The sequence below is a fragment of the Salvelinus namaycush genome, chromosome 24 (assembly GCF_016432855.1).
Source record: "Salvelinus namaycush isolate Seneca chromosome 24, SaNama_1.0, whole genome shotgun sequence".
Taxonomy (NCBI): Eukaryota; Metazoa; Chordata; class Actinopteri; order Salmoniformes; family Salmonidae; genus Salvelinus; species Salvelinus namaycush.
This window is the reverse complement of record NC_052330.1, coordinates 25930352-25945054: the sequence shown is the minus strand read 5'-3', so window position 1 is coordinate 25945054 and position 14703 is coordinate 25930352. Positions and strand designations below refer to the sequence as shown.

Here is a 14703-nt window from a genome sequence, read left to right as displayed (position 1 = left end):
ACTTGAAGAAACTCTCAAAGTTCTTGAAATTTTTCTGAGTGACTGGCCTTCATGTCTTAAAGTAATGATGGACTGACAGTTATCTTTGCTGTTCTTGCCATAATATAGATTTGGTCCTTTACCAGATAGGACTATCTTCTGTATACCACCTCTATCTTGTCACAACACAACTGATCGTCTCAAACACATTAAGAAGGAAAGAAATTCCACAAATTAACTTTTAAAATGGCAACCTGTTAATTGAAATGCATTCCAGGTGATTACCACCTGAAGCTGGTTGAGAGAATGCCAAGAGTGTGCAAAGCTGTCATCAAGGCAATGCGTGGCTACTTTGAAGAATCTCAAATATAAAATATCTTTAGATTTGTTTAACACTTTTATTTGGTTACTACATGATTCCATATGTGTTATTTCATAGTTCTGATGTCTTCCCTATTATTCTACAATGTAGAAAATAGTACAAAATAAAGAAAAACCCTTAATTGAGTAGGTGTGTCCAAACTTTTGACTGGTACTGTGGTTTAGACAGGTTACTGAAACTCTATTTGCTTATTAAAGTTTGAGTTTCCTTAAACATGGACATTCAGATATTCTCACGGAACAAATTAATCGTTAAGGGGTTCCTTGTTTTTCATAGCACCTTTATTTAATGTCCAACCATTCCTGAGCAAATATTAAGTATTGTTATTCATTGTCTGTATACATACAACACTTCCACAGTAACTTCTGATCTTATGGAGTCTCGTAAATACCAAAGACTATAAAAACACTATGCATGTTCAAGAAAACTGACACCAAAACTAGTTGTCAAAAGCCATTACTGTATCATACTACTGTTATGAACAAGATCTCTTGATTGATAGTAAACACACATACAATCCCTTCGCTCCCATTAGTACTGTTCAGTTTGTGCTTTGGTCTTTTACAGGATCTCCCATTTCATTAGTGTTGTCATGATCACAGGTGCACTTCCACTTGAGAATAGTTGGGAATAAACACGGATTCTTTCCGATCCGGAAGACAAAAGTTAAACTAAGCAATAGCAATACATGCTTTTTCCCCCTCATATACAAACTGCTTTTATAAAAGTGCATGGTAATGAATACATGGAAATATTAGTGTTGTTTAAAGTATTATATTCTCTTTGATCTGAAGCAGTATAAGTTTGGAATGTTGTTGTCTTTCTGCTGTGGTTAGCAACAGTTCATCTCCAGGGGGCGGGGTCAGTGAGAGCATGACAGAGGCTGCAGCAGGTTGGAGTTTGTATGCCCTCGGTGATGACCTCTTTGTGACCCCCTGTGTTACCACTTGCCAGGGATGGGCACCCCACACTCGTACCATCCCACGAAGGGATGTGGCGTACGCCGGCCGATAGGTCCAAAGTTGACTGGCTCCTGCCTGTATGAGCGATAGTAACCTGCACAGGGGAGGACCGGCAGTGTTGTAATGCATTATGAATAGATGTAACACATGTTTTATGCTTTGTAAGAGGATTCTGACTGTTTCTATTCAGCCTAGAACAAGGATATGAGGTTGTCTATAATCAAGGCTCTGGGACTTAATATTAGCTGGAATATAATTATTTTTAATACCATGAAAACAATTCTACACCAGGCTGTAGGTGAGTGATGAATTTTGGGAGTTAATTTATGTTATTTTACCTTGTGCTGTGGGCAGATACGTTGAGAGGCTGGGGGAGCCTGTCCTCCCGTCTAGGTAAGAGTCTACAAACTGGCAGTGGTCCTCCCCATGGCCAAATGTGTCTGCTATGCTGTAGAACATTTCTGGAAGGAGAGCGAGAGAGATGAGACAGAGAGAGATGGAGGGAGAGAGAGTGAGAAAGACAGAGATGGAAGGGCCGTCAATGGTTAACAACAGAACACACTCTCACACAATATTCCATTATGTAATGAGGCCTCAGAGCCCCAAAACCATAAAACACCCAGTAGCATAGGGAAGAGACGTAAAGAAAGGGTGTGATTCAGATACATGTAGTGAAAGAGTGAGAGAATGAAAGGGAGAGCGAGAGGGGGTGGTAGTGAAAGAAGACCAGGAAAGCGTAAGGGAGAGAAATGGTGGTGAGATTATAAGAGAAAAAAAATAGGAGAAACTGTAAAGCAACTTGAATTGATCCAAGACTTGAACTTGAGAGAGAGAAGGATATAAAGGAGGAGAGGAAGGTGAGAAGTAACATCAGTAGTACCTTTCAGCCCATCTCCCATAAAGATTTTGTATCTCAGCGAGTTGCACAGGACCACGCCCACAAACTTTCTGTACCAGGTCCTCTTGACGTACTGGCTGCCCTTACAGGCACTGTGCTGGGGGTTGAATCTGAAGGAGAAGGGGATCCAGATAGGCTCTCCACCTAGAGGAAGGCAGGTAGCCTAGCAGTTAAGACCATTGGGCTAGTCGGCAGGGATTGGTTTGAATCCCTGCCGACTAGGTGAAAAATCTGTCTGTGCCCTTGAGGAAGATACTTGACCCTAGTTGTTCTGGATAAGCGTGTCTTCTAAATAACTACATTTTAAAAGTGTCTGCTAAATGGCATATATTACATAACCATAAACTGTTGTGGTGAAGGTTGAGCGCTCAGCATGTCCTTAATGACAGTCCCTCCTGATCTAACAGAGTGCTTACTTAATGCTACACTCACAAAGCCAGTCATTAATACCTACTCTCAACCTGTCAGTTCTAACTGAGCTAGTCAAGACTAACTAATCGACTGCTCTTCCCTCTAGCTGACTCAACGGTTAACACGTCAACTTTTACTTTTTTTTTTCATTTCAGCAATTTACAATCTGTGATGTGATAGATGCCTTGCTTAAGTTTGATGTAAACAAATCGAGTAGAGCTGTTATGCTTGATCCACTGTTGCTGCTGCTCTCTGTCACCCTGATTGCTGAATCATTAACCCATACTTCTAACCTAACAATTATATCTAGTACTATCCCCAACGTGGCCCATGTACTCCCCCTTCAGGTGGTGGTGACTCTTGTGACCTAAATAATGATCGCCTTATTTCTAAACTTTCTAAACTGCCTAGCTAAAATATAATAATCCTTGATTAATTCTCATTAATTCTTATCTTGAAATATATTCTAAATGTACATCAGTTGGGTTTTAGACCAGGTCAAAGCACTATCTCTGCTGCATCCCTAGTTATAAATCCTGTGGTTAATTGTATAGATAAAAGGCTACATTGTGCTGCCCTCTTCGTTGACCTGTCAAAGGCTTTCAATACTGTTAATCACTCACTGCTAATTCAGATGCTTTCCTCAATTGGCCTAGACCAGGCTGCATGTAACTGGTTTAAAAATTACTTGACAGATAGGACTCAATGTGTATCTACTGATGGTGTTAAATCAGGTTTCCTGGACATTATTAAAGGTGTCCCGCAAGGGTTGATTTTGGGTCCTGTAATTTTCACATTAACTATATCAACTTGTCTGTAAAAGATTGTAACCTGCCAATGATAATTGTAACGTATGCCAATGATAATGTTATGTATGCTATTGCCCCCACAGTTGACAAGGCTCTATCTGAACTAAAGTCTGCCTTCATTGTATTACAGAAAAACTTTATTGACCTGAAAATAGTATTGAATGTAAGTATAGTAAGTGTATGTTGTTCTCTAGAGCACAAAACAATAACTGATGATTTAAGCATGTACTTTGGATGATGTCTATATTGATTGTGTCCCTGCTTACAAGTATCTGGGCATCTGGATAGATGAAAAGCTATCTTTTAAAAAGCATCATGACGAGTTAGTTTAGAAGCTGAGAATAAAAATGGTCTTCTTCTATAGAAATAGGTCCTGCTTCTAAATAAATAGTAGAAATCAGATTATTCAGTCGATGTTCCTATCGGTCCTAGACTATGGCGACATCATCTATATGAATGCAGCAGCCACTTCATTAAAGCCGTTAGATGCAGTTTATTAAAGCACACTGTGCTTTATTACTGGCGACAATTTTAGCACTTATCACTGCATTCTCTACCAGAACGTTGGTTGTCCCTCTTTGATGTCACGTAGGTTGATACATTGCTATGTTTTCATATTTTTTTCAGATATATTTTTTTAACACCTTTTTCGTGGTATCCAATTGGTAGTTACAGTCTTGTCTCATCGCTGCAACTCCCGTAAGGACTCGGCGAAGGTCAAGAGCCATGCATCCTCCGAAACACGACCCAACAAAGCCACACTGCTTCTTAACACAATGCCCGCTTAACCCGGAAGCCAGCCACACCAATGTGTCGGAGGAAACACCGTACACCTGGTGACCGTGTCAGCATGCATGTGCCCGGCCCGCCACAGGAGTCGCTAGAGCGCGATGGGACAAAGACATCCCTGCTGGCCAAACCCACCCCTAACCCGGACGATGCGGGGCCAATTGTGGGTATCCCGGTCGAGGCCGGCTGCGACAGAGCTTGAACTCGTACCAGGATCTCTAGTGGCACAGCTAGCACTGTGATGCAGTACCTTAGACCACTGAGCCACTCGGGAGGCCAGGTTTTCATTTATAAAGCCCTTTTACAAAAAGTCCCACTGTATCTCACATCTTTACTGAACTTTAGACATGCGAGTTACCACACCCGGTCTCAGGGATGCTAGCTCTGGAAATTCCTTTGGTCTCTACTGAGTTAGGTAAATCAGCGTTGAGTTTTTTTGCACTTTATTTGTGGAACAATTTTAAAAGTTGATGTTTTGGTGCATTTAGGCCAATTCAGAACGCTGATTAAGGACCTTTTTACTGATGAATGTCTTTGTTTTTCATGACCGTGTTTCTTTCTGCTTGCATTTTGTATTTTTATTTTGATGTGTCTATTCTGTAATTGATGTAATTCAGGGCTCATCTGTAAAATAGACCTTGGTCTCAGTATGACTACCTGATAAAATAAACTACACTCAACCTGTCAGTTCTCACAGAGCTAGTCAAGACTAACTACACTCAACCTGTCAGTTCTCACAGAGCTAGTCAAGACTAACTACACTCAACCTGTCAGTTCTCACAGAGCTAGTCAAGACTAACTACACTCAACCTGTCAGTTCTCACAGAGCTAGTCAAGACTAACTACACTCAACCTGTCAGTTCTCACAGAGCTAGTCAAGACTAACTACACTCAACCTGTCAGTTCTCACAGAGCTAGTCAAGATTAACTACACTCAACCTGTCAGTTCTCACAGAGCTAGTCAAGACTAACTATGCTCAACCTGTCAGTTCTCACAGAGCTAGTCAAGATTAACTACACTCAACCTGTCAGTTCTCACAGAGCTAGTCAAGACTAACTACACTCAACCTGTCAGTTCTCACAGAGCTAGTCAAGACTAACTACACTCAACCTGTCAGTTCTCACAGAGCTAGTCAAGACTAACTACACTCAACCTGTCAGTTCTCACAGAGCTAGTCAAGACTAACTACACTCAACCTGTCAGTTCTCACAGAGCTAGTCAAGACTAACTACACTCAACCTGTCAGTTCTCACAGAGCTAGTCAAGATTAACTACACTCAACCTGTCAGTTCTCACAGAGCTAGTCAAGCCTAACTACACTCAACTTGTCAGTTCTCACAGAGCTAGTCAAGATTAACTACACTCAACCTGTCAGTTCTCACAGAGCTAGTCAAGACTAACTACACTCAACCTGTCAGTTCTCACAGAGCTAGTCAAGACTAACTACACATCCCCTTTATTAACAGTTTTCACCATGCCAGTCTCCTTTTCAGATACACAGCGAATTGTGCATAGCACCCAAGGGAAGGGGTAGGAAGGGGTGAGAGGGGAGGGAGTGAACGAGCACCTGCCCCCCTCATCCCCCCTCTTCGAAATACCTGACTGACTCTCTTAATTAAAAACAATAAATACCAAAACTGTACTTTGGCATCGTTTTACCACTATGGATGTCTGCCAAGTCCAGTGTATGTCAGTGTAGGTGCATGCAGCCTTTGGTATGCCCCAGACTGTTAACTCCTCACCAGCTCTCTCCAACTGTCTCTTCGAGTTTCTTCAAATGACCTGAAGCAGTGATCTTCTGGACTAGAGCAATGTAGGCCAACATGTTTTGTCAATATTGTTAGAGTAAGAGTAACATATGAGACATTTCCATACAACTCACCAGGCGGCCGTTCAATAAGAAGAGGGTCGTCTGAAAAACAGAAAACGTAAAAATGAGAGACATGAACTGGAACAGAATTCATACATAAACTAAAAAACAGGATGATACGGACAAGTAGATGTGGCCTTAGTAGATCTAGGATCAACAAACCTAGAACCACAACCATTTGCAGGCACAAAGCAAAACTGACCCTAGAACAGTATTTAGCAACCTCACCTAATATTCATACAGACCTGATTCAGTGACATAGGTGAGCGTATCGCTAATCGGTCCCAGCCCAAAGACATTCTTTGCCTGGACTTTGAAGTAGTACCTGAGGTAAAAACCAACCAAGACAAAATAGTGTGTATTAGAGATAGCCATTATTACAGGCGTTACAGAGGCCAGGTCTTTGTTTCCACATGGAAGATGTTTAGACCCTAATGACTATAGCAGATGGCTGGAAGGGAGGCAGCACTCGACTCCTGCACCCTCAGAAAGGAGAGAGGGAGGCAGACTATAGCAGATGGCTGGAAGGGAGGCAGCACTCGACTCCTGCACCCTCAGAAAGGAGAGAGGGAGGCACACTATAGCAGATGGCTGGAAGGGAGGCAGCACTCGACTCCTGCACCATCAGAAAGGAGAGAGGGAGGCAGACTATAGCAGATGGCTAGGAAGGGAGGCAGGACTCGACTCCTGCACCCTCAGAAAGGAGAGAGGGAGGCAGACTATAGCAGATGGCTACCAAGGGAGGCAGACTATAGCAGATGGCTAGGAAGGGAGGCAGGACTCGACTCCTGCACCCTCAGAAAGGAGAGAGGGAGGCACACTATAGCAGATGGCTACCAAGGGAGGCAGACTATAGCAGATGGCTAGGAAGGGAGGCAGGACTCGACTCCTGCACCCTCAGAAAGGAGAGAGGGAGGCACACTATAGCAGATGGCTACCAAGGGAGGCAGACTATAGCAGATGGCTAGGAAGGGAGGCAGCACTCGACTCCTGCACCCTCAGAAAGGAGAGAGGGAGGCACACTATAGCAGATGGCTAGGAAGGGAGGCAGCACTCGACTCCTGCACCCTCAGAAAGGAGAGAGGGAGGCAGACTATAGCAGATGGCTAGGAAGGGAGGCAGCACTCGACTCCTGCACCATCAGAAAGGAGAGAGGGAGGCAGACTATAGCAGATGGCTACCAAGGGAGGCAGACTATAGCAGATGGCTAGGAAGGGAGGCAGCACTCGACTCCTGCACCGTCAGAGAGGAGAGAGGGAGGCAGATTTAAGAGAATAGTGTTTTTATGTTCCTATAGCAGGGAGAAAGAGAGAAAGAAAGAGGGGGAATAGGGTAGATTGAAAGAGGGAGAGAGGTAGGGTGAGTGAGAGAGAGGGAAGGAGAGAGAGGGAGGAGGAGAAAGACCTCAAAGCAGCAATTTCACAAAGTGAGCATTTCTATATGACACAACGTCCCTCCTGACCGATATAAAGCAGACTTTGAGCTCTGGGCCCGCATCCACAAAGCAACTCAGAGTAGGAGTGCTGATCTAGGATCAGTTTGACATTTTAGATCATAACGAATAAGAAAAAAATATATATTATATATTATATTGTCAGATCCTAGATCAGTACTCCTACTCTGAGACACTTTAGTCTCAGTGTGTTTTAAATACAGTGTAGGAATTATTCAATCGCCTCAGATTCAAAACAACACCGTGAGACAAGACTCTGAGGGTTTGCAATCTTTTCCATACCGTGGACAATGTGTGTGTGTGTGTGTTCTCCCTCCACTTCAGGGTTACGTACAGTAACTTGACGGTCCACTAATTTCCACCCAAACCCTTTAACGAGAGAGAGAGATTCTCATATAACTTTTCTCTATATACCTTGACTTCATATCTAGAGTTGTCTATCTTGTAACTACGCATATAGTTCTGGTGTAAGTAGGAGAGTTTCATGACCTATAGTCCTTTAGTGAGCAGCATTCTTCACCCTGTGCTTATTAAGCAGACCGATGTCTAGGAGGTGTAGGATTGCTGCATTGGTGTGTGTGTGTGTGTGTCTATGTGAAGACATGTCTATGAGGTGTAGACTACTACCCCCCGCCCCCACACACACACACACATCTGCCTCCATATAGACACACACACGTAGTGTTGCTTCAGTGCAGAGAAACTGAAATGTACACATGTCTTCAGATTTCTCCTTACATACAGCCAGCTCCAAGCAGCGTAGACCTTCAGTCAACCTGGCTCAGTTCAACCTTTCATGGACAATTATAAACTGTCAATCACTCTACCCGCCTTTTGCACATAAAGTTTTTACTCATACGCACACACACACAGACACAGATGTACACACACACATCCACCCATACACAAGTCATATGCACACACACACACAGACACACATGCACACAGACACACACACAAACCACAGGGCAAAAGCTAACGCATGTTCAGTATGCTTCTAAATTCCGAAGTTATGAATTTAGGAACATCTGTCTCTGTGTGTGCGTGCATGTGCGTATCCGCAGTGTCAGTGGATGAACGTTTGAGCTAGTGTGTGTGTGATGTTCGTGGGACAACTCAGCATGTGTGTGTGTGACAGAGACAAATGTGCTGTTGTGTGTAGGATTACATGTGTCTGCCTGTGCATGGCTAACACCTGAGCGTGAACCTTTGGCTCGGGTATGAACCTTTGGCTCGGGTATGAACCTTTGGCTCGGGTATGAACCATTGGCTCGGGTATGAACCTTTGGCTCGGGTATGAACCTTTGGCTCGGGTATGAACCTTTGGCTCGGGTATGAACCATTGGCTTGGGTCTGGCTGTCAGAAGGAGGGGAAAGGTCTGGACAGCCCATATCTTAACTAACTTGCCTAGTTAAATAAAGGTTGAATAAATAAAATATACATATAAACCTGTCCCCCTTACCAACTGTAACCTTGGAAACACATAACCTTGGGTATGGTGCAGAGCTGTGTGTGTATCTGTGTGTGTGTCTGTGTGTGTGTGTGTGTGTGTGTGTGCGTGTGCGTGTGTGGTGTGTGTGTGCGCGTGCGTGTGCGTGTGTGGTGTGTGTGTGTGTGTGTGTGTGTGTGTGTGTGTGTGTGTGTGTGTGTGTGTGTGTGTGTGTGTGTGTGTGTGTGTGTGTGTGTGTGTGTGTGTGTGTGTGTGTGTGTGTGTGTGTGTGTGTGTGTGTGTGTCTATGTATGTGTCTGCCCATCACTGAACTGGTCAGGTTTCCCGCTTATGATGTATTGACACACCTGCTCTGCATGAACTGTTTTCTGCTGTATAACACCCCCCCTCTCTCTTTCTCTCTCCCGCTCTCTATTTCTCTTTTTTGCCTCTTTCTCTCTCATGTGAGAATGAATCTCATGTGTAATATGTGTAATAAAATGGTAAATCTGACCCAGAAACAAAGAGTTTATTTTGGGTCAACTCTTTTCAGCGAACTGTGTCCAATTCCAAAATAGTATCCATAACCTTTTTATATATTACATTTGAGAGAAAATAGCAACAGCCTCCCTAGGTTTGTATGTTAAGAGATGTTTTCATACGCTTCTTTAGAAAGCTGCAACCTGTAACCCATAAGGAACACAGCCCTACATCATAACAGTGCCACGTGTTTTATCTGTGTGTGTGTGTGTGTGGCGCTGGTGTCTGCTCTATGTACGTTCCTGTGTGAGTCTCAGTGGAGTATCTCAGCACGTTGTTTTCAGGGTGATTTCAACGTGTTTTCAAACCTGCCTCTATCCAGTCAGCTCTGATTTACGTCACTCTGAGGGCTTATTCACTTAAATAAGCATTACAATACCACGCTCTGCTGGTCTCTGACTGGGCCTGATATCACAACTGTAAATACACAACCATAGAATTACACACAGATACAGTGTACACATGTTGTGTGTCTAACATCACTGAGACCTACCGGGAACAATAATCATATAAACACACATTCCAATACCCTGTAGCTATAAACACTTACACACAGATGCAAACACGCAGCCAAACACCTGCAGACTGCAAACAAATCAGTATAGAATCTATGACCCGTAAAATCTCTCAAATCCTTTGTTTGTGTACCCGGTCCCTCGCATAAGATTATATCCAGAGTTTGAACATTGAATACACAACACACACACACACACACACACACACACACACACACACACACACACACACACACACACACACACACACACACACACACACACACACACACACACACACACACACACACACACACACACACACACACAAACACACAAACAGAGCATATTCTCACCTGGAGTTGGGTTTGAGGTTCTCTACAGCCAGGTGTGTGCCGCTGGAAGCGCTGGAGGACCACCTGTTGTTGAGGATGTCATCATATGAGGCGCTGTGGACCATGTAGCCTGCAGGGGTCACACACAGGGCAAGGGTCAGGGGGCAAAGGTCACGAGAGGTTACAGAAGAGAGACAGATCTATTTTGATGTTTAAGAAAGAGGTGGCCATCTTGTTAGTGTGGTCTGAGGTCTGAGGTTTCAGAGGAAAGATTTTCATTTTAGAGGAGAGTGATTGGAGCCAGGAGAACAATCCCAACTAATTTTAAAGGTATCAGTGGTTTTAAACTAGAGACAGCCTCAGTAAGTCACATTATGGATCTGCCAACCACTACCCATACCGAGCCTCTCTGTTTCTCACCTCTTCTTTTGCCTCTGCTCTCTCACACACACAGGAGGGTAATCCTCCATAAAGCCCCAGGCCAGTGTGCGAGTCAAGAGTTCATGGAATGCTCAGATCATGCCACTCAGCCAGTGGAAACTCTACGAGTGCCAGGCTCACCGCTTCCCGCCACATCAAGCCACGATGTGTTCCTATTGAATGTTTTAGGACCTAATATTTCTGCTGAAGCCTGGACAACACAGCTGGCTCAAGATTATGTTGTTCCCTCTTTCTCTCCCACTATTGCAGCCTGTCACTCACTTCTTCTCCTCCTCTCCTCCTTTAATTTTCTCTCACCCCTGCTATCTCTCTCTCCCTCTCTTTCTTTCCTCTGCTCATTTTCCTGATAACTGAGAGAAGACAGGAACTGTAGTATATGATAACAAATAGCCCAGTGATTATACTAAACAATATGAACAGGAGAGGGGAATAAGTACCAACAATGTGCAACACATCTGGAAAACCACATGAGAGAGAAAGAGCGAGATCGGAAAGCAAGTGATAGGGGTGTGGAGAGAGAGAGAGAGGGGGGGGGGGGTCAAGTACAGCCTCCATTACAGTAATCAAAACTCTGTGATGTCTAAATCATCGGGGTCAGGCGAGTCCCTAAAATATAACTAGCAGCTCACTAGTATCAACAACCAGTTAGATTATTTCTGCTGACCAGCTATGATCCTTTGAGAAGCACAACAAATGGGTCAGGAAAGAAAAGTTGAAGTCAGACTAAGTGCACACTAACTGCTTGAAGCACTGACAGAATACTCTTGACACTTACATTGTATTTACAGGACTAGCAAGCTGCTAGTCACCCTGCGTGACATTGTGGTCCACTCCCCTGACACCATGATGTCCTTTAGTGGGATGGCCCAGTCCAGTCCACTCACCTGACACCATGTCGTCCTTCAGGGGGATGGCCCAGTCAAGGATGACGAATGAGTGACAGCCTTCCATGGCGACCACGGTGATGTTGTGGGGCTTGTTCTTGGGCGGCTGTTTCTGATTGTAGGCCAGGCTGTCTTTCTTGAACAGGTTCTCCAAGACGTCCACCTGGAGGTATTCCAGAGCCTCCGTCAGCGAGCACGGAGCACCCAGATCCTTCTGGATGAAGTTCACGTACGGAGCTGTAGGGAGAGATGGTAGTGGAGGGGGGATTGGCAGGAAGGGATGGGAGTGGAGGGGGGATGGCAGGGAGGGATGGGAAAGCAGGAAGATGGTTGATCAATTATGTTACATTGTTGCTGGTTTTACGCCCCAATCAAGAAACCCTTTGGAAGAGCATCGGTTTTTGTTGGACTACATCTTTACTGAACACTAAAACAATTTTGTTAATACAAGAAGGCAATGTTGTAACATCTGCTGGTGGACAATAAAGTCTCATATGACAATATTTGGCAACAATCTATTGTGTTTAGAAGCCAGTCCATGAGAGTCTCTCTGTTAGTCAGGAGTTCAGGAGAAGTAAGACTGGGTGTTTTTGAGTAGTATAACAGGTCGTGTGAGACCTCCAGTCCCTTATTTCCTCCTCTTTGGGCGATTCTCTGTCTGTGTCTGTCTGTATTTCCCTCGTTCTCTGTGTCAGTGGGAGCTAGTGCCAGATGGATCCATACACAGCTGTGAACACTTGCAGAACTCCCAGAATTCCCAGCCTGATTGGGCTGCCGATGGGAATGGACATTTGGCTGGACTCCTCACCACATGACTTGGCACAGACACAGCCAGAGGCACAAGCCAATAGGGCCACACGTGTCACTGTCCTCCCCGGCTTCTCGTCTCCTTTTTTCAGACACTTTTTAGAAGTCAATAGAGTTGTACTCATTTCAACTTCATCTAATACTGTCCTTACAGACACACATCTGGACATATATGGCACTGGTGTGTCTGTCCTTGTATGTTCTTTTCTATATGTATACAAGTGTCTGTTTCCACATGGTATCTTATTTTTTTATCTGAACATGTCTATCCTATAGTCTTTCTATATCTGTGTTTTGATCTACTGTATTCTGAGGAAGCAGATGTTGTCACACCCTGATCTGTTTCACCTGTCTTTGTGTTCGTCTCCACCCCACACCAGGTGTCTACCATCTCCCCTCATTATCCCCTGTGTATTTATACCTGTGCTCTCTGTTTGTCTGTTGCCAGTTAGTTTTGTTCGTCAAACCTACCTGTGGTTTTCCTCCTTGCTCCTGCCGGATTCTAGTTCCTGTTTTCTAGCTTTCCCGGTTTTGACCATTTTGCCTGCCCTGACCCTGAGCCTGCCTGCCGTTTCGAACCTTGTCACACCACACTTTTTTTTCTCAAGATGACGTAGCAGTCAGGTGTCTTTTGTCTTCGTCTTGTCGTGTCCAGTCGTGTCCATATATCTTTATATATTTTTTCTTCGCATATATTTTTTCAACTATTTTTCTTAACCCCAACTTCAACATACTTTCAAGCAATCCACCTCACCCAATGTGGTATGGATCTGCTATTTTCTTTACTTTAGAACCGGAACCACCATCAGAATCTAGCCAGCTAACTAACTACTAGCTAGTAGTCAGCTAGCCACTGCTAGCGGTCATCAGCTAACCTTTAGCCAGGACAACTCCTGCCAGTCTGCACAGCATGATTCAACCCAGAGCTTATCGGACTCCTTTTTCTCCATATCACCGGATTCCTACCGCAAGCTCTGAACCTCTTCACTTGGATCATCGCAGCTTGCTAGCTGCTATCCGATTGGCTTCTCCTGGCTAACGTCTCTGTCCCGAAGCAAGCACCAATTAGCCTGGAGCTAGCCTATGCTAGGCCCATCTCCCGGCTAGCTGAAGAGGTCCATCAGCCACTCCTTGGGCTACAATACCTATTTTGCCAATTGGCCTGGACCCCTTTTATTGCTGATACGGAGCCCCGCCGATCCATCACAACTGGTCTGCCGACGTAACCACACGAGGTGGGCTACAACAGTCTTCTTCCGTCGCAACGTCCCTCTAAGGCCCTTCTGCTACCCTGCTAGCCCCGGCCCACTAGCTGTCTGAATCGCCATGTCTCCAGCCCGTCCAGCTACTCATTGGACCCTATGATCACTCGGCTACGCATGCCTCTCCCTAATGTCAAAATGCCTTGTCCATTGCTGTTTTGGTTAGTGATTATTGTCTTATTTCACTGTAGAGCCTCCAGCCCTGCTCAATATGCCTCAGCTAACCCTCTTGTCCCATCTCCCACATATGCGGTGACCTCAACTGGTTTAATTGATGTCTCTAGAGACAATACCTCTCATCGTCACTCAATGCCTAGGTTTACCTCAACTGCATTCACATCCTACCATACCTTTGTCTGTACATTATGCATTGAATCTATTCTATTCTAAAAATGTTGAACCAGGAACAGATATAGCCCGTGGTTCACTCCAAACTTGACTGCCCTTGAAAAGCACAAAAACATCCTGTGGGGTACGGCATTAGCATCGAATAGCCCCCGCGAAATCCAACTTTCAGGGAAGTTAGGACCCAATATACAGAGGCAGTTAGGAAAGCTAAGGCTAGCTTTTTCAAACAGAAATTTGCATCCTGTAGCACAAACTCAAAAAAGTTCTGGGACACTGTAAAGTCCATGGAGAACAAGAGCACCTCCTCCCAGCTGCCCACTGCACTGAGGCTAGGAAACACTGTCACCACCGATAAATCCACAATAATTGAGAATTTCAATAAGCATTCTTCTACGGCTGGCCATGCTTTCCACCTGGCCACCCCTACCCTGGTCAACAGCCCTGTACCCCCCACAGCAACTTGCCCAAGCCTCCCCCACTTGTCCTTCACCCAAATCCAGATAGTTGATGTTCTGAAAGAGCTGCAAAATCTGGACCCCTACAAATCAGCTGATCTAGACAATCTGGACCCTCTCTTTCTAAAATTATCAGCCAAAACTGTTGCAACC

General features: G+C 44.6%; 1 protein-coding gene across 1 annotated transcript in view; it reads right to left on the bottom strand.

Annotated features, from left to right (window-relative positions):
• Nucleotides 1-627: 627 nt before the first annotated feature.
• The window catches only part of LOC120019371 (fibronectin type III domain-containing protein 1-like), an 82512-nt gene continuing 68436 nt past the window's right edge, over nucleotides 628-14703 (bottom strand). Inside the window, exons 16-22 of the mRNA XM_038962661.1 lie at nucleotides 11679-11915; nucleotides 10375-10483; nucleotides 6347-6426; nucleotides 6114-6143; nucleotides 2204-2365; nucleotides 1662-1784; nucleotides 628-1417 (exon numbers count right to left, since the gene is read on the bottom strand). Coding sequence (XP_038818589.1) covers nucleotides 1302-1417; nucleotides 1662-1784; nucleotides 2204-2365; nucleotides 6114-6143; nucleotides 6347-6426; nucleotides 10375-10483; nucleotides 11679-11915 — 857 coding nt within the window. The 3' untranslated portion in view covers nucleotides 628-1301. The remainder of the gene's footprint in view (nucleotides 1418-1661; nucleotides 1785-2203; nucleotides 2366-6113; nucleotides 6144-6346; nucleotides 6427-10374; nucleotides 10484-11678; nucleotides 11916-14703) is intronic.